This window comes from Diadema antillarum, unplaced genomic scaffold (genome assembly GCF_040938485.1).
Source record: "Diadema antillarum isolate AM-2024a unplaced genomic scaffold, OU_Dant_1.0 scf00000201, whole genome shotgun sequence".
NCBI classification, from domain to species: Eukaryota; Metazoa; Echinodermata; class Echinoidea; order Diadematoida; family Diadematidae; genus Diadema; species Diadema antillarum.
In genome coordinates, this window is record NW_027271090.1 from 3,484,644 (window position 1) to 3,512,579 (window position 27,936).

At 41.0% G+C, this 27,936-nt stretch overlaps 1 protein-coding gene across 1 annotated transcript in view; it reads right to left on the minus strand.

Moving 5' to 3' along the window:
* LOC139723872 (vitamin D3 receptor B-like) overlaps window positions 1-26,930 on the minus strand; it is an 88,517-nt gene extending 61,587 nt beyond the window's left edge. Inside the window, exon 1 of the mRNA XM_071635077.1 lies at window positions 26,543-26,930. Coding sequence (XP_071491178.1) covers window positions 26,543-26,592 — 50 coding nt within the window. The 5' untranslated portion in view covers window positions 26,593-26,930. The remainder of the gene's footprint in view (window positions 1-26,542) is intronic.
* Window positions 26,931-27,936: the final 1,006 nt, after the last annotated feature.

The window sequence follows — 27,936 nt, forward strand, 5'->3', positions numbered from 1 at the left end:
GCTTTCAACATTTCCAAATGGAGAAATTTCTCCATTCATATCTCGAGACTACTTCTAGGAAGAAAAAAAAAATGTCAACAGCCTAACACTATAAAAAACTCTCGTCAGCCGCAGAAAAGAACTGCTTGCTGTAGTTACAGTCACCTGCATAACACTTGAAGAGTAGCACTCATTGAACAGACAAAATGTGCCCCCCCCCCCCATTGCTAATTCTCTGCTAGTGAAAGAAAACCTAAAGCCAGCAGACCAAAGTACCGCAAATAGTCATATTACGACGTGCCTAACACTCCTGTTCTCTTATTTACCAGCGAGGGTGTTGAAATTCCCCATGGATTACAGCTAACTTGACGGCCAAACACCTGTCTATTAAGATGACCACGTAGTCGGACAATAGCAGACAACGCTAAGCACTCCTTTTGGAACATTTCTTTGCTTTTTTTTTTTCTCTCGCTCCTTACTTCTGGCATGTCATTTGCACTTTACTCACCGTGCACTGCACAATGGCCTTTGTTTTGTAATTTGTCTTAAAGGGTAGGAATGGAGTTGTCTACAAAGCAACACGAGGGAGGAGAAGGAGGAAATGTAGTGTGAAAAAGCAGTTCAGATAACATGAGCTGCAGATATCTCACGGACCAGAAGAGTTTGTAAGCTTTCTGTTCATGAGAACTATCACCGGCACACTTTGTAATGACCTGTGTTCCTGGTGTGTTACAAGCACAAACATGTCTGACACTCTTCTGCTGTAGTCTTCTATGCAAAGAAGTATTGACCCATTTATAAAACATCCCATCGTTCATCCATAGTCATTCTAGGTCTCACTTTCTTTGAGTTGAAAGTGGATTATTCTTCCCATGCTTCTCCATAACAATGTATACATCATTAGATGTAAAAAAGAAAATTGAATAATAATCTGTTAATCTTTTTTGTTGTGGAAGACTGATGATGTGTGTTTCTGTAAATGCCTCTGAAAATATATGCAATCTTTTCTCAAGCATTTTGCCTTTGTAAAGACAACAGTAATATTGTGGAACTTTCCTAATTTCTGCAAAATCCATTGAGACATTAAAATCGAACTTGGAGAACACGTTCAAAAGGAAAGAAAGGACAAGAGAAAGGAACATATTTTGGCCTATTTACATTTTATAATTCCAGCAAGCACAAGAGGATAACAACACAGGACTGAAAATGCCCTTTTACATAATTTTAAAAATGGCATGTTAGATTACATCCTGAATGTGTAGACATTCACAGAATTAACTAGAGATTGTAATTTGTCATCACTGACAAATTAAGGTGATCCGATTTTTTTTATCAATGATTCGAGTCCTGATCGCAATATTCATGACCATACAAGTTTCATCTGTGTTTAGAGACATTGGCCGTGTGATGTTTGCATTCTCATTTAGAAAAGGGAGTCATATCTGCCATCTTTGGTACCAAATTCTGTATACACTGAATAACGAAGATACAGCAATGAATACATATGGCCTTTGACCCACCTTTGCACTCCCAAGATTGCATCTGATGAAATAGTGGTTATTTTGTGAAATGATTCTCGCGACATCGTCTATACGTGTGAAAAATATGGGAAAGATAGGACAGGTATTCACTAAGATACAAGATGAAACATTTATGACCTTTGACCCTAATTTACATACCCAAGATGTTGTCCGATCTAGTAGTTGTTATTTTATGAAATAATGTACGAGACATGAACTAAACATGTGCAAAATATGGGGGTGATAGGGCGTGTTTTTCTTGAGTTATTGCAAAGAAAGTTGCAGAAAGAAAGAAATATCTCAATACATAGAAGATAAGCTTTAATTTCAACCAATTTTTTATCGTAATCCCGACATCGTATGAAAAAACGAGGGAAATGAAACGATAGCGCAAAGTCTCAGCTACAATATATTAAAATCTGGGAGAAATTCACCGAAGGGTAAGTGAGCTAGTGCTCGATAAAGACAATCATGTCAATTTTCACATTAAAGAAAATTCCTTCCCATAGAGATAACACGTCATCACGAAGATACAAAAAGAAGTACATATGACCTTTGACCTCAATTTGCACAGACAAGATGGCATCTGAGTAAAAAGTGATTATTTTGTGAAATGATCCTTGTAACATGGTCTTTGCGTGTGCAAAATATGGGAAAGATAAGACATGTATTCACTAAGATACAGGGTGAAACACCTATGACCTTTGACCCTAATTTACATACCCAAGATGGTGTCCGATCAAGTAGTTGTTATTTTATGAAATGATTCACGTGACATGAACTAAACATGTGCAAAATATAGAAGTGATAGAGGCCGTTCTTCTTGAGTTATTGCAAAGAAAGTTGCAGAAAGAAAGAAATATCTCAATACATCGAAGATAAGCCTGAATTTCAACCCAATTTTTTGACGTGATTTTGACATCGTATGAAAAAACAAAGGGCACATTTACGGTAGCGTAAAGTCTCAGCTACAACATATTAAAATCTGGGAGAAATTTACCGAAGCTTAAGTGAGCTAGTGCTCGATAAAGATAGTCATGTCAATTTTCATTTCCAGAAAAAACTGCACTCCCATAGAGATAACACGTAAACTGGTCAAATTTGACAAGATTACTTTTAATCCATTTTTACGAGGTGATACCGTTATCCAATCAGAACACTGTAATTTTATGTTTGAAAGAACATTAAATAAGCTACATCATACTGAAATCTGGGTGAAAATTGACAAAGGACTAGTGAGATACGCTCGAATGAACTTGAAATTTGATGACGTCATTTTGAAAATTTACTTTTTTTACTTTATTAAGAAATTTGATATCTTTTAATCATTTTGTCAGCGTTGCCAACCCATGAAATGACATGTACAACTCATCAGTTTTCAAAATATGTAAAGAAAATGGGGGGTCACCGTCCATCCTGACGAGTAAAATCGGATTTAAAATCGGCAGTTTTTTGGCATAGTTGTACTGTATATCGCCATTGACGCGCGCGCGGAATTTCAACTTTGACGGGCCCGTATGACGTCATATTGAGTCGGATTGACTTGAAACTTGGTAGAAATATTCCTTGACATTTCAGGCAGCCGATACGTGTGAAAAAACGGGAAATTTCTATTGCATATAAGCTGTGCGTGCGTATATGCGCGCGCGCGTACGCGTCCGTCCAATTTTTTCAATTTTTCAAAAAATGCTCCAAATGGTCTGAAACGTGTGCAAAAAAAATTTGAGCTCGATTTGAGCATACAAATATTTCAACGCGCGCGTACGCGCACGTACCAAGAGAAAATGTGAATTTTGAGAATATGAGTAGAATGCGCATAACTTGAAATATATGTGACGTAAATTTCATTGAAAAACTTCATTCCATTAATGAGATATGACTGAAAATGTGTTTTCATATAATGACGTCATAGTGACGTCACGGTCGACTGATCACTTTGATTTTAGTTCGATTGCCGTCTTTGGGACACGATACATACATGGTATAAGTTTGAAATTGATAGGCAGAGTACTTTCTGAGCTAACCTCTGCACAACTTTTGGGGAGAAATAAAGAAAGAAGAAGAAGAAGAAAGAATCCGTACAGATACAATAGGTGATCCGAGTGGATACTCGGATCACCTAATTACCCCCCCCCCCCATTTGTTTTTTTCCCCTGCTTTTACAAAAACACGTAACATACATAGCACAGCTTTCCTGCATGGGCTATCTCGCATTTTGAGAGCTCATCGGAGGAAATTCTGCGCACTACGCAGACACATTGTTGCAGGGCAAAATTTGTCTTTACAAAAATAGTCTCTATTTTTGTTATGGGACTGAGATTAATTACTCCAATGCACTTCGCTGGGCATGAATATTGACACTTCCCCCTACCCCCCCCCCCCAAAAAAAAATTCCCTTGCCTCGTACTCTACAGTCAAATATGATATTGGTGACAAAAATAAAGAGCACATAAGTGTTCATCTGTATTTTCTTTTCCTTGTGTTGGTGAATTTACATGACAGCCGTTTCCATGGGTATCTTCCTGTTGGCAGGGGGAGATTAAATCGATGAAACGCAATATGCCATTCTGGCCGGCTGTCGCAGACAAAGCCGTAACACAATCTTCGCGTATAACATTTTTTTTTGTCTTTTTCATCGTACTGGTTTCTGGCGAGAGGGGTAAATTGTTGCTAGGTGACCCACCGCTCATCTCAATTTGGATTCCCTTGCTTGTTCAGGGAAAATCTATCGAGGTAGCTGAAATATTCTCACAGATATTCAATTTGTTGAGTAAATCAAGACATTAACTTCTTTTTTTTTATTCCAGTGACTCTGTGATGCATCTTGATGTCATAGGATACACCACATGTTCTCTGCATCCACATCCCTCTACTATGTTAAATCATCACACTTTTTTAAAGTGAGGTAAAGTAACTGATCTGCGCAAAGACACCGGAAGGAGCATCAAGAGCGGCATGAGAGCAAATTGACCTCCACATCTCAGCATCTCATCTTGGCGTACTCACAGTCTCAAAAGTTCTGCGATGCTGTGGTCAAGAGGTCAAACTTAGGCCCATACCCATGGTCAATTGCTTCCATCAACACACTGCGCGGCAGACAAAGAAAAGAAGACAGGGAATGAGAGCTGTTCGCGAAATACTAGACTGCCGTGATACCAGCAGAAAAACAGCCCCAAACACTACGGTACTCAACATGTTATGATTCCGCTGCTCTAACCTTGGGCTCCCTACCATGAAATATCTGATAAGTTGTTAGGTTACACATGAACCAACACTCTCCTCATTTTTAAAGGCAACAACACTCATTAACTGTGTTTATCTTTATCTGTGTGTGCCCTTTTTTTTTAAATAGGTGAATATGTATTTTACCAGACGCAAACCATAACACATCAGGAGGACTAACTCATTATGTGTTTCATTTGCGCATATCACACACTACCTGCATCTGTACCAAACTAGTTCAATTTATGCATGCTGAATATATTTTTGTCACTGAGAGGAACATGTCTAGCCTTTCATGCAGACATGACAAAACACTCACCTTTTGTGTTGCAGCTGTAGGCCTATAGTTTGAGGGAGAATAGGTTTGAAATTTGGGTGAAATGTACCTATTTAAAACAGGGACTCAAAGAAGGCTATGTGTTCAATAAAAACAAACGGCAACAGTCCGCACATTGTTCTATTACATCAGTGACAGATATGCTTAAATGGCTTCTTCTTCATTTATGTGAACAGAATATACATGTACTGACTGTCTAACATTCTGTGAAAAAGGGTGACACCCAGAATCTCTGATAACTCACAAATATCTCCCCATGAGACGACATCAAATCTTAAAAAGATAGATCTCGGCAAATTCAAAGCTGGTAATGAACTGATATTGCCATAGATAACATGTCGACACTGTATCATAAATCTAGGCAATCATGAAATTATCCCGGTGGGTAGCAGCCAGTCAGAATAGCAAAAATTATCCTACTAAAAATTTGAGACTGGAACAACCCCCTACTCATTCCAGATTCAAAATACCCAAATTGTCCTTTCAAAATCGCATGGATGCATATCGTCATTCATGTTTTGAGAGTATCGCAAATTGCAGCAAACACATGATGTCTGGTTCTGTGCAGCCAGAGTATAACAGGCCAGGCAGAGATAGCCTCCATTTTCTCATGAAATTAGAAGCCAAAAACCAGTCAAAAAAAAAGGGGGGGGGGGAGGTAGGGGTGAACTCGTTGAGATCACCTCCAAATAATTTTCATCCAAACCCAACAAGGCATGGAGACCTTGAGCTAGCAGCGCATCTCGCTTTTAAAGAAATCTGCCACTTGCTAGTCAAGCAGAACCTGGTTATAGGGCCTGACGCACAGAGAAGTAGCCACACCGTACAGCTTGATTTTACCAGTAGCCCACAAGGAAATAGGCCCAAAGAGCCAAAAGTGTTTTTGTGCCACTCAAAGAGAATATGCTCTTTCTATTTTTTTTCCCATGAGAGATGCACAAATGCATCAACAGAAAGACAGATGCATAGAAAGATGGAAAGGCTGAAAAGAAATAGAACAAACCAAAGACAGATGAAAGGAAGAAAGAATAAAGCTACCTCTGTCAATATACAACAACAAAACAAAACAAAACAAAAACTAATGAATATTTTCACACAAAAATTATAGTTCATATAGACATGATTTATTGGCATTACATGTTCTTCATTTTATGATAGTAATCAACATTGTTTTTGTTATTGTATTGACTTTTTTACATTAATGTAATCCTATTAAATGTACTATTGCTTTTCTAATTCTGTTCTCTTTCTTTATATCTGTAAAATTTCTTTTTGTTTTTGAAATAAATTTATCAATGTAATTACAGCAAATGATTTTTTTTTTTTGTCACTACTAACCTGGGTTGGCCTTATTTTAAAGGACAAGTTCACCTTCATAGACATGTGGGTTGAGTGCATAGAGCAATATTAGTAGAACACATCAGTGAGGGTTTGAGGAGAATTGGACAACCCGTTCAAAAGTTATGAATTTTTGAAGTTTCTCCTCACTCAAGGCTGGATGAGAAGACTACGATAGCTTGTAATGTCACATGAGTACAACGATATAAAGAAAGAATAAAGAAAATTCAACATAATTTTACTTTTCTCGCATAACAAAAGAACACTTGACTTCTCTCTTTCAGAAGGCAGGGGGAATAATATTACCCTTAACATATGTCAGTAACAAGTCAAAGAAATGTGCACTTTATTCAAAAAGTGAAATTTTGTGAAATTCTCCTTTTATTTTCTTTATATCGTTGTACGCATATGACATCATACACTGTAGTAGTCTTCTCATCCAGCAGTGACTGTGCAGATACTTTAAAAATTCATAACTTTTAAACAGATTGTCCGATTTTCCCAAAACGTTCTCTGATGTGTTCTACTACTACTGTTGCATTCACTCAATCCACAATGTATATGAAGGTGAACTTGTCATTTAAGGAAACATTATTTCCTTGTTGACTGCATCCCTTCAGCTTATCTTATACCATGAATACTATATTGATTGTTAATACTCAGCACTTTGTCATGAATGATCACTGTCATTGTTTAATCAAATGTTTCTTTTATACAAACAAATGAATTTAATTATATTCAAATGTGTTTGAAAGAAATGCCTTCCTCTCCAATTTTCCTCCTTTTGAACTTTGAAGGAGAGTTTCAACTCTTTGGAACATTGCTTTGGATATTGCAATTCACAGAAACTGCATCCCCAATATGATGCGATCTGGAACTGCTCCGTGAGCGTAACAGCAGGAGGTGGGCTTTACCAATATTGCTCACTTGTGTTTTACGTTGTTGTTTGTGTGCCATTTTGTTACATTTTGCTTGTGTTTTCTGGAAAAACCGGGTAACAGCCGTGGAGGACTTATAGCACAAGGAAGCGTTACAGTCCCACCACAGATCTGGGACCTTAACAGTCTTGTTGTGCCCATACCAAAGATTTCACCGCACACCAGTTACATCTCTTTCGCCCTGCCTACCAGTGATGCCATCTGACAGCCGTTCCAACCCCCTCACTCCAGGCATAAGTAATCACCCCTTACTCCATCCCTCTTTGCTACATGTGTGAATGTGTGTGTGTGTGTATACACGTGTGTCTGACTGTGTATGAGTGGGTTTGTGCGTGTTGTGAGTGTGCGTTTGTGTGCATGTGTGTCTGTGTCGGTGTGTGTATAAGGGTGAGTGAAAGTTGGGGTCTTTGCTGAGCAAGTCTCCGTAGGTGTGTGCGGGTGTGTGTGTGTGTGTGTGTGTGTGTGTGTGTGTGTGTGTGTGTGTGTGTGTGTGTGTGTGTGTGTGCACGAGAGCGGGAACAGTTCGGCTGTGGCCTGGCCTGCCCCGACAATCAAGCCTCGTTATGCAGCGATAGAGATAGCAGTTGTGCGGTGTAGGATGTCGCGCATCTTGGGGCGGATGTACTATCCAATGCCATGCAAATGGAGCCCACTTCTACACATAATCTCTTTTCTTTTTATGACCCACACAGATTTCCAAAGTAAAATAGAGCTGTAGTCTTGGCATTGCATTATGAGAAGGACAAGGAGTAGAAACCAACACTTAAAAATTCTTCTAAATACATTTCAAGCTGTTTCTAAGACTCAAGGAACACTTATGACAACTTTTATTACAAAATGTTGAAATGCTAAATATTTGGTTAAAAAAACCCCCAATAAAACTGACTTTCCGGAGTATAAATCATTTTTCTCTGCCTTGTATTATTTCTAAATTCATGTACATTCATAAAACATACACATATATGTTTATTTCTCTCTCCGCTCATTATCTATTTGTGTAGGCCTACATGTATACACACACTATAATCAGATGTACCCATTTTCCAGATGGAAGGCCTGGAAACATATATACTGTATATATAAATATATATTTGTTTTCTTTTTTTTTTTCTAGAGCAATCCAGATATCAAGGAGTTTTCTACATCTTCTGGCGGACAGTGTGTAATCACTTCCTTTGCAACTTTCCAACTGACCACAGATATGGGTAGATGGTGGTAGAAATGTGATCTGGCCGGGTCAGCAGTGTGCAACAGGAAACTGGCCGGAATGGATTTCAATAATTGAAATAACACGACGGGAAGGTTCTTTCCTTATAATAATGCTGTGACCAGTACATTGCCACCTTGTGATACACCAAGACAAGCTAACCAGCAGACAAAAAACCCCACACACATTATAACAGTACTGGAGCAATTGGCTTTCTCTACCGACAGTAAAAGGAGACCGGAATATCGCCGACTACATGTATTTAGGGCAAAGCCACAAACTGAAGCACATTACACAGTGGATGGGATCCAATCAACACATTATCAAAAGCTTCAGTGGATGTACACTGCTAATTGATATAGGGACAACATGTATATCCGTTGATAATTCCTCACTTGCTGACGGGCAGGGGGCAAAGATGCAAGTGCAGAGCTGAAGCGTTGTTTAATCATTCAGGGTCCGGCTATTCTTGACTTGAATCATTAATGCCAAATTGACTCTTCTAGCTGTAATGAACCAGTGCACCACACCACACGGAGTATTCCATTACTGCTAACTGGCCGCAGCATGAACATTTAAGTCGTTTCAAAGAGAGAGGGATAGAAAAGTGGGGGGGGGGGGGGGGGGGGGGGGGAGAGCAACCCCCAACAAACCACACATTTGCCCATGATAGACAACTGCCATTATCAGATTTCAGATGGCACAGGGGCATTAACCAAAACAACATGGCTATCTCGAACACGGAAAGAATGTGTTTCCATGGCGATATTACCAGTTCCAGGGAGACAAGGGGATTACGGGCAATTAGGCTGCTTGCATGACACTATAGACAATCAGATGTGATTGCTCATTCTCGGTACTTTCACTTAACGAAAGGATCAAGTGAAATTTTGGTGACAGAACAGGCTGTGAATGACATGAGGTCAATCGTGAAGTGGCTTTGTGGGAATTCTACAAAAGGGTTGTGTTTCCTTCTTCATAGCAAACTTACAGATCAATAGAACACTCATTTTTGGGCTCATTGTTTCTAATCATTTGACTGATTTTTTTTTGTTTTTTTTAATAATTCACATGTCTAGTTTGAATTTTGCATCCTAAAATTTAAATAACTTTGAATTCCATCATGTATGTAATCCATGCCAGCCTGAAAAAAATAAAAAAAAATAAATGAGGTTTGAACAGTCTGTTGTTAAAAAAAGGCAGGATAAACAGTCTCGGATAATGAAAAATAATCACACGAATTCCCAAAACCTTGACAATAAATCTAAAGTAATGAAATGCAACTAGCCTGAATAGTGGGGCCACTAATAGCCTCTTAAATCTTGTGAGCGAGTGTTTGATATAATCACCTACCGGTATTCTCTCACACCTGTGAAGTTGCAGCCACCCATCATTGGACTTGTTACCGTCCTCTGGGTCTAGATCTCGCGTCAAGATTTGGGATTACTTGCATTAAGATTCCAATCCCAAACCTCCCCCGACTCTGAAAAGAGCTGCTCCATCTTGCTACTGTTAAAGCCCTCCCTTTCTCCTACGTTCCCACCATTAATCATGGACAATCTGATACAGTCATACCATTCGCGTTCTTCTTTTTTTTGGGGGGGGGGGGCAGTTTTTTTCTTCTTCTGTTCGAGTGAATGTAAAAGTATACTTGGGACTCTAAAAAGAGTTCCATATCAGATGCAGATGAAGAAGATAATGTGAGTAATTGAATCCAATGATTCTTAACTCCCCTCCCTTTTCCCCGCGATGTTCACCAGCCTGGGCACATTCTTCTTAACGCAACATCCCCTTCTGATGAGTACAAAGTGCACCATGACCCCATGAAAAACCAACACAAAAGAGGACACCAAGGAGAAACGATACGATCGGTGTGAGCAGGCCAAAAGGAGTGATCCTAGTTTTGATAAAGCTTATTCATTCTTCTTCAGGCTGCATTGTGGCCATGTCAAGGCTTAATTAATGGCGTACCCAAATTTAATGGGGTCATAATTTCAATCTATAATCCTGATTCATCCCACGAAGAGACACCCTCCTAAAATTATGTATTCAGCTGTCTTGTGTGGTACAAGGACTTTTTGGGGGGACTATCACCCGCGGCATATTTTACCTTCTTTTCTGATTTTTTTCCCCCCCTCCTCCCTCCCCTCGGATGGATGTCACTTTGCCAATAATTCCCATCCTATTCTTGGGGATGAGCCGTTTATCGCGAGTGGTATTGGGCACACCGTCAGGGCGGCTAACATCACAAACGGGAGCCGTGAATAGGACGGCGCGAGGAGCCCAGTTCGTGATGGAGCTTCGGGGCGCGGCGCTATCCCCCAAACGAGAACTCAATAGTGGCGGGGGTGCGCAACAATGGCTTGTCTGTTTAGTCAATGCGACTAACAAGCAATAAATTTTTCTGCTGATGCCACCGTTGCTTCTCTGTGTTTTTCATGAGCTGGCTTCGGGGAGTGTGTCATAAATTACAATAGTGTTTGTATTGAACTTCAGAGAATAACAAACCGGGCACGAAGGTGCATTTTTCATCGGCAGGATTTCTCCTCCTTTTATGCGGCTAGGTGTCAGTGACATTCTCGCGTGTCAATGGGGACCTGGGGTAGAGTCGCCTGTACTTTCTCAGCCAACCAAGTCTCCATTCCTCCACAACCTTGAACACCGGGCACAAAGATCCTCACAGAACTCCAAACCACTGGAAGAGTGACACGGTTTGTCTCCCGCCCATCCTGAAAGGGACCACCATTTAGCTACAATATCATTGTATCATTCATTCACACCGGGACAATGCCACAAAGGCCTCCACAGAATAGCATGAAAGAGCCTCCGCTACTCGGGCAAGAAAATGGAAGCCCTCTTTCTGAACAGTGGATCCCCATCCGTTTGGAACGGCCATGAATCAGCATGGATTTTCCTTTCACGCTGCTTCAACTTTCGTGTAAATACCGCACAACACATAATAACAAATACCTGAGCACTTTGAAGATGCACATGGTAACAATTTCAGGTCTGAAAGCAATGAAGGGGGCTAAAAGAACTTCAGATACTTCACATACCCACCTACAACCACTACTGACAGAAATATTGGGGCAAAGGGGAAAAAATTTGCAAAGTGCAAAGTGGAGTAGGTCATGAGCTACCTGAGGGGCTAAAAACACTGGGCAGAGAATAAAAGCAATGGCCTCCATGCTTGAATAAGGCAAGTCTAATAGATTCCAGAGAGGAGGGAGGAAGTGAATGGATAAACAGAGGGGATGAGGAAGGCAAGGAGGAGGAATGGGAGGAGGAGGAGGATGAGGAGGAGGAGAAGGAGGAGGAGGAAGAGGAGGAATGGGAGGAGGGGGAAGGGGTGTGGAGAAGGAAGATCATGAGAATATGAGGGAGATATGAAACAGATGAAAACTGGCTAGATGATTAAAAGCTGAAAACACAAGTCAGATACCTAGTGTTCCATCTCTTGGCTGCTGTCTTCCTAGGGAGGGAGGGGTGTGGTAGTGGTAGTGGTAGTGGTGGTGGTGGTGGTGGTGGTGGTGGGTGGGGGGTCTCATAATTTGTGTGGCCAAGTGGGAAGTGAATCCCACTAGCCTCCTTTCCAGGAGATATCTGCCCATAGCTTGCACCCACCCTTACACCACGGTATCATGATGTGCCATGCTGAGTGGCTAAATTCCCTTGATGTAAGGCTAACAAGCCAGAGTAGATGGGTGAGTGCTTGCTTTCACTGCCCATCTGCACTCAACTCTATCCAAACATTCTGGTAATGATGGTGACCTCAGGAAATCATATCACTTATACCACTGCTGGGGCAGCCCACACTTGGTTCTCAAGAAAGAGGTAAATTCTCTTTAGTCCCATGTGGTGTACTTGTCTCATCTTAAGTCCCGATACAAGAAATTAAATTCTATGTTTATCTATGATTTATGCTAATATTATGGCTAACATAATTGCTTTTTTTTGGGGGGGGGGGGGTTGAGTAGGCACAAGGCCTGTCTTGAACAACTGTGGAATTCTCTCAATCTTCTTCAGTAAGTTTGTCAGATACAAGAGGAGCAAGCTCTGTTTATCGGTTAATCCATCAGTCAAATACACATTAATAAAACTTGTAATCCTTCAGTTGCATTAGTGCAGCCAAATACTGTTGTTTGTATCCATTTGTGATCAGGGGATGTCTGAGATGTATATACACATGTTGCTCATTTTTCCTATTTAATCAAGTTTAACAGAGTAATCAAGCTTAACAGAGTTACTTAGCTTACACCTCCTCTCCACACTATGAATAAAAAGCATACATTGACCTCAAAATGTCAGTGACATGTTCAAGGTGGCAGAAAACATAAAAGTCATTCATCCATCAACCTGCTGAATGGAGGCTGACAGGTGAGGTCAGTGTCCTCTGACTTGTTTATTGGGGTTAAGAGAAACGGGGAAATCAAGTACACTGCTACTGTTATTTTGTCAACAAAAGCTGATGACAAAGCTCTAGTCCCCCCCCCCCCCCCCAACCCCCATCCCCTCCCGTGCTGCAATATTTCTGTTGAGATCATGCAGTCTGCTTAGTCCCCCATCAGTTTATGGCCCCAGTTCCAGACTCCCTTGTGCAGGGGCAAGGGCTTCTACTGATGGAGAGTTTTACAACCATAGCTCTGACCTCTCCAACTCCCTGGCCAGTCATGTGATCAATTCATCCCCCCACTACCATCCCCTCCCTTATCTCTAGTGAAATTGGCTAGACAGTTCGTGACCTCGTATGACCTTAAGGTATAGCACAGCCTGCAATGCTTTGCAGGTGTGTGAGCCACATAAAGTGACGATTAATACCAGGGGATAGATGTCACAATAGAAAAGATGACTTCCCAGAGTTAACCAGGGTCAACAGTTTTTGAATCTGATGATTGATGTTAATGAACAGCTTATTGATGAAGACAGTGAGAGAAAACATCCTCTGTACAAGTTTCTAGTCTTACTACGTTCCAATCAATATTCAAGTGGTGGTGGTGGGGGAGGGGGACCAACATACTGGAAAAATGAAATAGAAAAAAAAATAAAAATAAAAATCTATCATACAGGTCTTAGAATATTTTCTACAAAGTGATGAGTTCTATTATATATAAACAAATATGTAGGCCTATTAATCATCACAAACTCCCGAGGCAGGGAAGTGACCATACACAGGAAAATATGGGTTAAGACACTTTCTGAAAGAGGGAGAGATAGATAGATGGATAGATAGATAAATGGATGGATAGATGGGAGAAAGACAGACAAACAGATAGACAGACACACAGACATAAAAAGGAAGAGAGTAAAAGAAAAGGGGGGGGGGGATCCGGAGAGAAGGGACAGAAAATATTTGTGAGTGCTATAGGTTAAACCTGGATGGAGTGTCCGCTTCAGTGGCAGCCAAGGAAGCATGCTGTGTGAGACGGGTGTTTGAGAAAAAGATTACGGGTACATTATCGTTATATCAACAATTGGGGGGAAAAGCATGAAAGTCACAATTGATACTTCCTTTCTCCCTCCTCTTATGGTCTATGTTTGCTCTGGGATCAAGTAATTCATAACATGCTGACAGCTGCAGAGACCGGTGGCAAACTTTTTTTTCTTTCTTTCTGTAATTTCCATCCAAGCACATGGCACATTTGCTGGTTTCTAGACAGGAATAAGTTTGTTTTTCCTCTGAAAATTATCAGGTATATATATATATATATATATATATATATATATATATATATATATATATATATATATATATATATTTCTTTCTTTCTTCTAATTTCCATCCAAGCACATGGCACATTTGCCGTTTTCTAGACAGGAATAAGTTTGTTTTTCCTCTGAAAATTATCAGGTATATATATATATATATATATATATATATATATATATATATATATATATATATATGCTCTCTTTTGGATGGGCACAACTATAAGTAATGTGCATTTTTGTTTCTCCTGAGAATAACCTCTTTAAAATTGTTTCTATGTTCAGACTTGCCAAATGATTACATGTCTTGGCTTGGCTTTCTCTATAAACCATCGCTTCAATCCGCTCCCTCGCCTCTCTCTTCCATTTTCTTTCTCTATCCTCCTCCCATTCTCTTCCTTCCTGGAATAATTTCGTGGATAAAAGTGACCTCCCCCTCAATTGTCGGGCAAAAGCAGCAGCAAGTTCCTTGAGCAGCACGGTCCTCGTAAACCACACGGCAGAAATACCTTGACCCATCAAATACAATTGTGAGATAACTTCCTACCACTCTGAAGTGAAACAAACGCTGTAGTTGTTAGCAACTCTCCATGTGGAAGAGATCAAGAAGTCGGGGGAAAGCAAAGTATCCGCTGAATGCTTGGCCTCATTGTCCAGAGTCTTGACCAGTTTTAGCCTGGACAATGTGGGACATATAATGGTCATCTAGTAGCTATTTATCACACTGAATTCATTACCGGAGGGGGGGGGGGGGAGACAGAAAAATGTTGAAACGAAGCATCTGTTCTAGACCTGCTGGCGATTCTAAAGGATCATGATTTCTGCCCCGCCCGATATGCGATCAATGTGTGAGTAATGGCGGCAGTTCTCACAAAACCACTTACGGGTGATACATTTTGAAACATTCGTCAAAGGTAGCCTAACTTACCATGTATGAAAGAACCTTCGCAAAAAACAAAAACACAAAAACAAAACAAAACAAAAACAAATCAGGACCAAACACATTTACTGAAAGAAAAAAAGAATTTCCACGTTTCCCTTTTTCTAAACCCTGAAGAATAACTGCGCAGTTGTGATGAGAGGAGATACAGTTGAAAGCGATGGTGGTTGGATTATGCTCATTCACAATAAAATGCATTTTAGCATCACTTTTTGTCTTTGAGCAATGATTAGAAATGACAAATCATACCAGCTAGACAGAGAAATGAGGCATTTCTACCACTAAATCTTAGAGTGATCCGGCAATGAATACATGAACAAATAAATGACGAAATAGATGAGCGGATAAATGAATGATAAATCGCCATGATTCGAGATTAGGACAACTCGCATTATGCGCCTCATGAATATTGCATGGGACAGAATGAGTGCATTAGGAAGCTCTTTAACAAATAACAATGCAGCTTTCATATTCCACTAAAACTGGATTCCCCCAAGGGGGGAAATAAGATGCACGAACCCAGGAATAAATAAGGGCAGCCTTTTTCATAACTGTCGCTTGCCATATGTCATTAGTTTCTGGGACAGGTAATGGAACCACAAATCAACTTACATTCTTATTTCATGAAATATCTGTATTTCAAGACTGCTACATGTATTTTCCTTTTTTTGGGGGGGGGGGAAGGGGGGGGGGGGGTCGGGATGGTGGAAGTAGGTCACTCTTGTGTAGAAAATTTAAGACAGCATTTCCTACATATTTGATAACCCACCTACTCACACACAAGTCAAAAGGTACTTGTATGGTCAAGACAATCTCTTGCAACATTGCACTGAATATGAGCAAAGTGTCTTAGTTTAGGTCAGTGTGCTTAAAATGGTTGTAATCCTTCGAAATGGGGATAAGCCCATACAGTGAAGAGCCAAAAATGGCAGTTAATCCTGTTGCACGTGTTAATAACTAATGTCGTTTGCTTTCAGACTCTGCACTCCTGGCTTCTTTGATTTCTTTCTCAGGGCCCGGTTAACACGTTCCTATATCCTGTTTGTCCACTTTCAGTGGCTGGCTTTTTCCTCTTGACTCCTCCGTATCACAATGCCTTTTCCAGGGTTGCGCAGCGACGCCATCCTGACGTAGCACTCCGTGGGCTACACTTCCTGCATGCTGTAACAGGTCTACTAAACTACCATCCTCACTCAACCCTAATCATGGCAAGAGTTGAGCGCAACGTTTCAAGCCCCTTGTGCAACATCTTCCACGTACCATCACTTACACTGACCCTTTCAACCGAATACTTTGTATCAGCAAGTTTGCCGATATAATGCTTATCTAAGCATCAACACTATGCACAATAAAATGCAATGATAATTGATTCCTGTTTAACTCAATTACATCTTACATGACTCACAACAACAGAACAGTAGATTCTGCTGTGCATGAGTAGCGGCTGTAAACACTGGCTGTTACTGTTACAGAGAGCTGTCTCGCTGTATTGGTTCTCTATTACTTGAATTAACTTTTGCTCTAGATTTGTCTATATTCTTCTTTGGTGTTTGGCATTTTGGTACAACAAGAATAAGTCATTTCTGAGCTAATAATTTGCTGATACTCACATCATTGGTAGCAATTGTGAATGACTGTGAAGTAATACTCGTAAAAGGTCATTGATCTCATTGGTACTCACTAACTGGTTCTACAATTAGGTCCTAAATCTGTTAAAGCAGTTCAACTTCGCTGAATAGTAATGGAAGCCAGTCATATGTTCATGTGTGACTTTGGATAATCAGTTTTAAATGAGAAACTGCTGTGCAGTCAATGAGCCTAACGACGATACAGTCTGGTGTAATTTCACTTTATCCGACTTGACCACCCTGTTGAACTTAACATCTTTCCTGATTTCAACTCATGTCTCCAAAGCAGAGCTCTTGTGAATCAAATCTCTGTTCAAAATGTACGTACATCTACCGGTAGCTTACAGGTTCCTCCATTCAAAATTCTATATACATCGAAAAGACATCATTTACAATGTAGGTCCTAATACTGCTCATATGACCCCCCCCCCCCTCAAAGAGAGAGAAAAAAAAAGCAAAAGCAATAACACAAACATTAAAAACAAGAACAAGAACAAGAACAACACCAATAACAGCAACAACCGCTACTTAAAACACATTATTGACAGTTTACTTGGTGATGTAAAGTTTTGAAAATCAGAGTTGGTCCCACATACTCCTATCCATGTACATGTGTGAGTTTGTTCAAGGGTTTTCTCACAATGAAAGCATGCTTTTCAGGGTGCCCACATTTTTATCTTATTTTTTTTTATTCTTATTTTATTTTATCTTTTTTAGTCGGGCAAGCAAATTTTCAAATTGTTGCAGAACACTTGCATGATCATGAATTTTACTTGCCCAAAGAGAAAGTCCCGAAATGTATGTTTTTTTTATTGAAGCACAAATATGTTCATGAAATAATAACAATATAAATGCAATTTACATCAGTGACATCATATCTTGTGCTGACTTTGACTTGGGATAATGCTGTTGGTTTCACAGAAGAGCTATGCTACTGACATGGTTACCAGACAGACACATTTTGACACTGTTACATGAGACGTTCTACGGAAACTCTCCATTCCCCCCCCCCCCCCCCCACACACACATAACCAAATACTCCAACCAGCCAAGAAGCAAAAAATACAATGTATATGAAAGGAAATATTCTGTTGGCTAAAAATACTTTCTAAAATAATGTCTGATGCCCACTTGCCCTGCATACACAAAGAGTCACCTTCACGGCAACCCGCAATAAAGCGAGCGGGGTGTCACGGGGAGAAACCTCCGGACAACCTTGGAAGTAATTCTGCGAAAGCCGACTTAAAAGCTTTGAGCAATGAAATTGAATCTGGAGCATTACACGACATGTAGACTGCACTCATCTGTCTATCTTTCATGCTTCCAAAACTCCTGCCCTGCTTTGTTTTACAGGCCAGCTTTTATCATGAGTACGCGATGTTCCGAAACAAGCCCCTAGATCTCCAATATATTCTTCCTGCAGGCAGTTACAATACCAGTGTTACGCCATAACACTGAATTCGTTTGCGGGTGTCTTTTGATCCAAGTCGCGAAACCCTAATCGTTGGCAAATTTAGCCACACATGCAAGGAGTTGGGGAAAGATCGTTTATCTCATCACATTACGAGAAAAGGTTTTTCTGCCAAAAGCGATTGTACCCAATCCACGAAAAAGACAAAACAGCTGCACTAGCTATAACGCTGATCACATCTTCAACTTTTACGTATGGGGAGATATTGCTAAAGAAGCTTTTTCAAGGGATAGAGAAAATAAAAAATGTTGGAGATACTTAATCAAAGATTTTGAAACTTTATAAGATCCATGACAAATATCATAGGCCTATCTTAAAATAAGATTTTCAAAACAAGTTTGTTGTGCCGCTAGATGCCATGAAACACTGTTTCTATCTATTTTATCATGATACATTAGTTTGTTAGAATACTTGTGCTCAATTCTGTAAAAATCTCTCTGTGTTTTTAGAATTGTTTTTCACGAGGGTGGTGATACACAAATTTAAAGTTAATAGTCAGCGGTCACAGCTGCTACTAGAATGAGTGTGACCACGACCTTCACTGGGCGCGAAAAATAGAAATTTTCTCGTTCATTAGTTTGCCATTGGTCATCAATTTTGACGGCTTCCACCGACTATAGATTTCTGTCGGACTGTCGCAGCATTTTGCGAATCAATAGTGACCCATTTCACAGCAAATACCCTGAATAATGCACTCTCCTACCTTTTGTACCCCCTTTTCCTTTTATAGAAATAAAAATCACATCAATATCCCGGTTACCCTCTTGCATAGCAGCGAGCAATGCACAAAGTGCATATAGTACAGAGAATTGAGGGGACCTACTTGTTCAAATTCTATCAAAAAAGAAAATCTTCTGATGATTGGGTGGGTGGGTGGGGGGGGGGGGGACCACAGTATGTTGCGCTTGCTCATGCCCAATATATTGTGGCTATGGAAGCTCAAACAGGAGCAAATTTTAGAAACCATTTGGTTGAGGAGCACAAAAGATGATCCATAAGGGCAGAGGTACCAACTCATCAGTGGAGGAAGCCACCTTGCGGTCAAGCAAAAATCTGAACTATCTAAGTTGCAGCCGGAAGGGTACACTGTACAATGCCTGCAGACACTATTATGGAGGTCCAGCAAAAGGCATGAAGATGGTATTGAAATTAGTGGGAGAGAAATGCGAAATGCATCATTTTCTTTATAAACTAATAGACTCCTCCCTCAGGTTGGATTGGTTGAAAGGGATGGTATAGTTTTGGTTGAGATGGGGATTCAGATTTTAATCTTTTGCGAGATAATTAGAAACCACTTATGAAATATTAAAGAGCATACAATTCCAAGATGAATTCAAAGTTTATTTGATGAACATCGGCTTTGAAATGGCTGAGATATCAAAAAACAAAGAAAAACAAAGTGGTCCTTATGAAAGCTGGGTCTTATCTTTTATTGGGATCTCTCTATTTTTGGATATCCCAGCCATTTCAAAACCGATTTTCATCAAATAAACTTTGCATGCCTCTTTGAATTGTATATATGCTCTTTGATATTTCATGTAAGTGGTTTCTAATCATTTCACAAAAAAAAAAGTTAAAAACCTGAATCCCCATCTCAACCAAAACTATAATCCTCCCTTTAAGGTTGGAGGATCACCATAGGGTTGCTAACCTTGAATACTTTCAAAAAAAAAATTGGTAAAGGGGAGATGAACTGGAGGGAAACAAAGGGGAAATGACAACGGCACCCTGTCAAACATTGCGACAGGACCAGAACATTATTTCTCCGTATATTTCTTCTCTGATGAGAAACAGCTTGTGTGAAGTCACTGGATGACAGAGCAGAAGGGATGGGAGGGGAGGTCCGGGGGATGAGTGTCAGGCTTAAATGATGCACAGATGAGGAGGAGTCACGGGAGGGGACTAAAGCTTGTGATTGTATTCTGGCAAAATTTGTGAAATCAAAGCAAACTGTGATGAAAAGACTGAGATAGAGAAGGAAAGGGGAGAGAGAGGGAGAGAGAGAGAGAGAGAGAGAGAGAGAGGAGAGGCAGGAATATGACACATAGAGAGAGAGGAAGACGGGAAGAAGATGCACGGAAGCCACGGCAAGGGACGGGCACATTTCTTCTCTGACTCACACTCCTCTCACAATCCAGTTTCTCCAACATTTTTTTTTTCTCTTCTCTTCTCTTTTTTTTTTGGTTTCGCTGTGAGAAGAGCGCAAGGTGAGGAATATATATACATATACGTGTCTCCACGTACGGACGGATGTGCGCACCGCTGCAAAATCGCAGCTCCCCCCACACGGCTTCTCGGCTCATCCCCGACACCTCTCGCGGAGGGAGGCCGAAAGCAGATACGGCCAGTCAACAACCCAGTCTGTGTGAGGTGCACCGGCGTGCGTCTTTGGGAGTGTGCGCCCCAACTTGTTGAATTATTTATCTAGGATAGCAGGCTTAGTGTAAATTTGACATAAATATAGTTTTAATGCCCCCAAATCCCCTTCTCTGTTAGACGACAGGAGGGATTTCGGGTCTACAAGGAGAGACCTGGGGACCATGAATACTAAGGGGGTCTACAGCTCAATGCTGTCTGTTAGACTCCCTCTATCATCCCAGGCTCATAATCTCTCGGCATTTGTAACCCAAGATATCGGTTTCAGAGAGAAGGAAAGAAAACATGGGTGCCAATAGAGTTGCTATTCGCTCCGATAAATCATCAGCCGCAATCCACAAAATGGAGGGCTTTTTACATGCCTGTATGGCGCAACCTCAAGCAAGCTTTTCTTTTCTGCATCCCTCAGTCACAGTTCTTCCTACCTCCTAGTATCTCTGTATTTCTTTCAACTCTTTCTCTCTATCCTTTTTCCTATTCTTTTTCCTATTCTTTTACCTACATATCTCTCCTTCTATCTATCTTCATCCATCTATTTTCTGTCCATCCCTCCTCTCTGTGTTTCTCCTTGTAACCTCTCTTCCATCTAGCTCTCATCTTTTTACCTATCCTCTTCCTATTCTTCTACTTCTTCCCCCTCCTCCTATTTCTCCTCATCCATATATTTCTTGTCCATTCATCCCTCAGCCTTCTTCCTCACATCTCTCTTCCAACTCGACAATATGGAAGAAGTGTCTTGGCAATGTAGAACCTCCGATTTTTCACGAATGCATTGCGTGGGGGGAGGGCTCACAACTCGGAGCATGAAGAAGAACGGGGAAAAAATTGTGCCAAAGGCATCTTTGGATGGCATCTTTGGGGGGGTGGGGGGGGGGAGAGAAGAAGGGGAGAAGTATTGAATGATTGTAATTCAATGCCACGGCGTGAGATAGGTCGTTCGGAATTACACTTCTGTTTCACACCTGGATGTGTCAGAGCAGAAAGAAGCTTTTACTCGCTGATCAGCATTCCCCGCCTCCATCCAACATTGGTTCCATCCTCCCAACCCCATGCGCAACCTGTTCTCTCTGTGAATGACTCCTCCACGTTATCCTTAGCATCACTCCCACATCTCCACTACCACAAACTCGTGATGATGTAACACCGGATTTACATACGAGGTCAAATGAAACAGTATTCAGTCGTTGACCTTTTGCAGAGTACATTCATCTAACAGTGAGCAAAGTACTTTTTGGAATAATATGGATTAGACAGAGCCTTGCCAGAAAGAGCAAATTATGCAAATACATGTATGTGGAACTGAGAAGAGACTTTACAGCTCCAAAATCATCCTTGAAAATACATATATTATTATTTATAAATCATTTCATAAGGATTCTTCTTTAAAAAAAAAATGCAATTCATCCTACAGTCATTATGAAAAAACTGAAGCTAGACATGGTTGAGATTCAATAACACCTTTGATGTGACAAATGCGCAAAGAAAACTTTCTGCATCTAATAACTTAATTCATTTCGCAGTAGAGCAAATGCAAATGCTATGGATTGGTCTTCAGAAGCATCAAACCACCTGTGATAATATGGATAGGAGATGAGTCTGTATTCCCTCCCCCACCCCAAATTCATCTTTTTCTTGTGAGCTGAGATTCTGAGATTAAGTCCTAAAAGTTACTCTTAAAATGAAAGAAGAGGAAGAAGATAATCTCCCTGTGTTAAAGTGCAGTCATCAAACTGATAGGAGTCATTTGCATGATTCACATTAATTGAATACAGCCAGCAACTCTGAAGAAGAAGTCATTTCAAAATGACGTCGACAGGGCCTAATAATTGGGCGTTGAAATGACCTGGTAGGGCAACATCTTTCACACTCTGGACATGACAACAAAGTGTTGATAGCCGCAGGTACCATGTTCTCTGCGCACTTTCTGCTAGGTATTCCTTCACTATGGATTCAAAAGAGTGATCTTCCAATGGCTTGGTTACTTTTAGAATATGTGACGTAACTGCTGTGGCCTACTGCTGATTTCCTCCACCATTTATTTTAATTGTTATGTCAATCCTGAACACACACTTTTTAACTTTTAACTGTGATTATGTACTTATCCAAAATAATTTTTGGTTTGTATATGTATGTGTTAGAACTGATTGATTGTATATTTATACGTTTTTACCTGAACTTGTGGAAATAAACTAAACTTGAAACTTGAAACTTGAACTGAACAAATTTCTGCTTGCTACTTTTGAGGTTAAATATGAAATTTCTGGTTGTCAACGCATCCACAAACCATGGTCTTGTTTGTAAGAAATCATAAATAATGGTGTTCAACATAAAATTACCATTCCAAGCCCATCTCCTCTTCGTGATTCTGCATTGATATGGAGCCACACTTACAGCAGTGGAAGTACCACAAAAATGAGTATCATCAAATCTTCATAGAAATTTTCATTTTGATACATTGATAGAAGGAAATGTATAGGTTTGTGTCATTTGTTGTGGACTTCCTATAAGTGACACTTTAAAAATATTCAGACAATTGAATTTGCTCTGTTTGCTGGCACAATTTAGAGAATTATGTTTGTTTATAATTCTGCAGCAGAGAGCACTACTTCTTGACAGAACTTAATATCTTGCATAGCTCTGGCATGCTATCACTTTTACAATTGTTCAATTGCCTGTGAATTTTGTGAAAATTTCTACACTGTGACTTACTGTAAAACCAGAAATTTTCATGAGCCTGAGACTTTTGCGAATTTTGTGAGGAGCCAAGACTCAAGAAAGTAAAATGAGAGTGGAAGTTTTTTGTCTACAAAACAGAGTTGAATGATTCGCGAAGTTTCATGCCGCAAACATTTCTGGATTTACAGTAAACATGGATGATTTCTGTGTATAGCTGAAATATTCATATGAGCAAGGCTGCCTATAGTTTTCATGGACCTATGGCTGTACACCACTGTACATCTTCCATTTTGCCAGTGCTCACAGACTACATTATACCTGGCAGAAAGTGCAAAGTGGCAAACGATGTCAGGTGAGCCATAACTACAAACATGCTAATCGAGTTCCCTAATTTGGTCGCCCTCCATAGCACTTCAGTGTTATTGTTCTCACATCACTGCCCTCCTTTTTTGTACCCCCTTACTTCTAGCCTCCTTTCTCTCTTCCATGCACCCCCCCCCCTGTTCCTCCAACAACAACAAATATACATTCATACATACGTAAGGGGGGGCTTCCATCTTTGCTGCTCAGATGCATAAAGCTGACATTAAAGCTAGGCCGCGAGGGAAGACAAAATGTTTCGCTAAGCCCGAAAAGCTTACACTGCTTGCAGATGCACGCACGGAGGTAATTTGTGTGTCTTATGCAAATATTTCCCCCCTCCTTCCTCCCTCTCCCCCCCCCTTTTTCTCTTTATCCGCCTCCATTGCCCCCGTCCCCTTCCCCATACCTCACTCCTCCCTGCTCCCCGTCTCCCGTCTTGAGTGCATAGAAATACAGCTTGATCTACAAAGGCAACGATGCAGCCATCTCCAATTAGGCTTGTGTTCAAATGGACCATTCAACGTTACCAATTGTGACAGTTCTCAGCCCAGGAGCAATTTCTCTTGGTGGCCGGGAGGGAGTGAGTAAGAGAGACAGAGACAGGAGAGGGGAAAAGAGACCAGGAGATGGAGGCGGGGGAAGAAGGAGACACATAAAAACCACAGGATAGATGCAATGCATTAGATAGCCTCATCCCCCCCCCCCCCCCCCCACCTCCATACTCCTTTTCTTCGTGGGCAAAAGCATGTTCGACAGTTATGATCCATGAAGATTGACTGGAATATAGCGAAGCGGGGGATTCCTTTTTGCCTCTGATCTGCTCCGCCATTTTTACTTCCTGCGACGGATTTGCGCTGACGAGCGCCGCTGACAAATGCCTGACGTACATGTACCTGCTGGGAATTGTATTGTCATACTTCCATCCTTTGCATTTAAAGAAAGGGATGTCACATCCAGATGCCGACAACGGAATACATTCTCTGTTTAAAAAAAGCTCCTCTGCCCATACATTTATTACCCGCTGTGTTATTTGTTTGCTTTTAGAGCCACGCTACCTTCTGCGTCATGACCAGAAGAGCCTACTTCTGGCCACGGGTCAATATGTTGCGGTGAAAATGTGAACCATGACCTCTTAGATTTGCATGGAAAAAAAAAAAAAAAACAAAATTTATGTGTGACTGTGGTATGCGCATATTAATCACCGAAAATTACGAACGATGTTTAAATCTGAAATTCAGCAACAGTACTTACAGTAGTTATTACATCATGTCTGAAAGTAACCTTACCTCAATTGCGATAGATCTTGATGAGTTCAATGTTTCAGTGTTTTCCATTTCAACTCACATTTTCTGCTGCTTTAAGCGTAGCAGCCCTCTGTATGTGCATCATTCAACTAACACTCACTTTCACTTGTACACCACAGCCACACATTGAATTTTGGTATGTACAATAAACAAGTTGATATGTGATGTAAGGCTAAACCAAGCCAATTTAAACATTTAACGAGAGAATAAATTATGACAAAGATGGGGAAAAGAATGAGTAAACAACGGATTTGCCCCTTCTTCAAAACCAATTATAATGGAAATACCCCCCTATTCCCACCCCCAAAGAAAAGATTAAAAATGAAGGAGACAATGGAAAAACAGACAAAACCATAGCCTACACTACAGACACTCTTTCAGCACAGCATAAAGGCTGGACTGCAAGATGAATATTACAAGTGACATGATATCTTCCCGTGGGTCGGACGAGCCTCAAATTGGCAAATCAGCGGTGTGGTGCGCTGGCTCGCCTCCTCTGTTCCCCATTCCGTTCCTCTCCCCTCTCCCTCACCACCCCGTTGATGTCTCATAATCACCTCTCTTTCTCTTCATTGCTCTTGTGTTCCTTGTTCTCTCATCTCAATGCTCTTTCTCTTCTCTCTAAGATGTCGGTCGCTCCCATTTCCAATAAATTTCGAATTGTGCAAGGAGGTGGCCCACATACACGTACTCTCAAAGCGCTCACATGGTGTCTGATGTGAGGCTGGAGCAAGAATTTTTAATTGTTCCTAGCCAGTATCTGAGGGTGTACCAGAAGGTTCTCCTTGTGCCATAACTTGCATGTAATTGAAACACTTGTTCTCCCTCCATCCCATTCCCCCTCAAAAAACCAACAACAACACAAAACAAATAGATAAATACAATGCAGCAGAGTCTAGATGTTCTGCGATCTATAGGGGAAAAATGTCAAAATATCGATAAAAAATTCAAAAAAGAAGAGAAACTCCAGATAGCGCAGAGAACACGTTCTCTATATTGCTCAGTCCTCTGCTTCATTGCAGCTGAAAGCCTTGATTGAGGCATGTGGAAGGTATGTGTGGCTAATTAGTAAAACTTGATTGAGCTTGTTGCTAACACCTTGTTTACAAATTTTGTCTACAATGTTCGATTCTTTTTATTGACAGTGATAATGTGAGTGTCAAGTGTGAAATCCATGGCTGATCAAATTCATATACTTATGGTATACAAAATCAATATCAAATGTTCACTAGAGTATAATCATTTCATTCTATGTTGTGATACATACAATGTTTCGCCACCTATCAACTGCTATGATGTCAAAAAAAGCAAAAATTTTTACTGTTCATAAATGAAATGTAATGTGTTTGCATTGGGTTCCATTCGAGAAATGTGCTGCTGGGCATTTTACACAGATGTTCTACCGTTCAAACAAACCGTATCACTGAGGTTGTTAGTGGACTGTTAGCGTGTTGCCAACATTGAAGTGTTTGAAAGGTTGGCTAATGTGTAGCAGAGTTAACGGTACACATCGACGACACGGAAAGGGGAGACTCACCCTGTGAAGAGATCATCATTTTCGACCACCTTCTTCCAGAAGACCTCCATGACTGGTCAACTTTTGGGCCCGGAATTTCCAACACAGCCTCTGCCTTATTTATACGCCGGATCTCGAGTACCGGGACACTTTATGCACCTCAAAAGATTTCAGTACGGGAAAACGAATGACAGATGACAAGGATGACAGCATCTACGAGAGGAAAACGTGGCTTCCACTATGTATGGCACTTTGAAGGTATCAGTTTGGGCTCTGTCCAGTCCTTACATGTGAGTTGGCAAAGGAATGGAAAGACTCTGGCCAATGGAGATGAATGTTTGTGAGCACAAACCACTGTTCAAACAGCAAATGAGTATCCAATCAGGAGGGAAAAAATGTCCAGTCGAGGTTTGAGCACTGGCACAAATATCAGCCAAAAATCATGGCAAGGCAGCCTAAAAGACTGCAGCTATTGTTTCAAAGTAAGATGTCCGTCGTGTCTGTCTCCCTATCTCTCTTTCCTTCTCCTCCTGCTGTGTATCTTCCAATCTATCAATCTATCAATCTATCTCTACGTGCAGGTAATACTGAGGCTGGCTGGGAGCGAGGCTGGCTAGCGACTCGGCAGCGTCTCCGCGAGGCTCCCCCACACTGGCGAACGAACGGGAAGGAGAGAGCGAGAGAGCAGGACGTGTGTGCACGTGAAGGTCCTGAGCAGCGTTTGTGAGAAGACAGTGGTCCAACAAGAACCCTTCGCGGTGACACACAGCGCTCCTCCGCTGTCGACGCTTGCTTTATTTATTGCTCTGGCCCGTAGCCTCCAGCAAAGTACAATGGCAGAGAGCTGGCTGGCTGGCTGGCTGGCTGGCTGACTGGCTGGCTGGCTGCCTCACAAGCTGGCTAGATGCTTGCTATGCTAGCTGGCGTTTTGAGTGTGGGGAGTGCGAAGCGAAGAAGGTACACGAGCTGCTGTGTCCTAGCCTCAAGACTTCTCCCTGTGACATTCTACCTCCACCACCAACACCTTAACTCCCTTTGTTTCTACCTGTCTTAATTCCTCTCACAGAATTTTAACTGTGCCTTTCTCTCCGCAGTAAGTCCCCCCCTTCCCTGTATCTTGGCAGCGTTTACCCCCAAATGTCCCTCGGACATGTGAAGCTCTACCGAAGCCCGACCACATACAGCCCCACTCTCACTCCGTCTCTCCCTACTGTCTGCTAGGCACGAAGAGGAGCATATAGATTTGTGTGTGCTGAGCATGGAAAAAAGGGCACACTGTGTGCGCATCTTCAATATGTGTGTTTTGCAATCGCATTTACCGCTTGGTGTGAGTGTGTCTGAGAGAGAGAGAGGAAGAGAGATGGAGAGAGGGGTAGGGAGAGAGAGAGTGTGTATGTGTGAGTTGGTATGTGTGT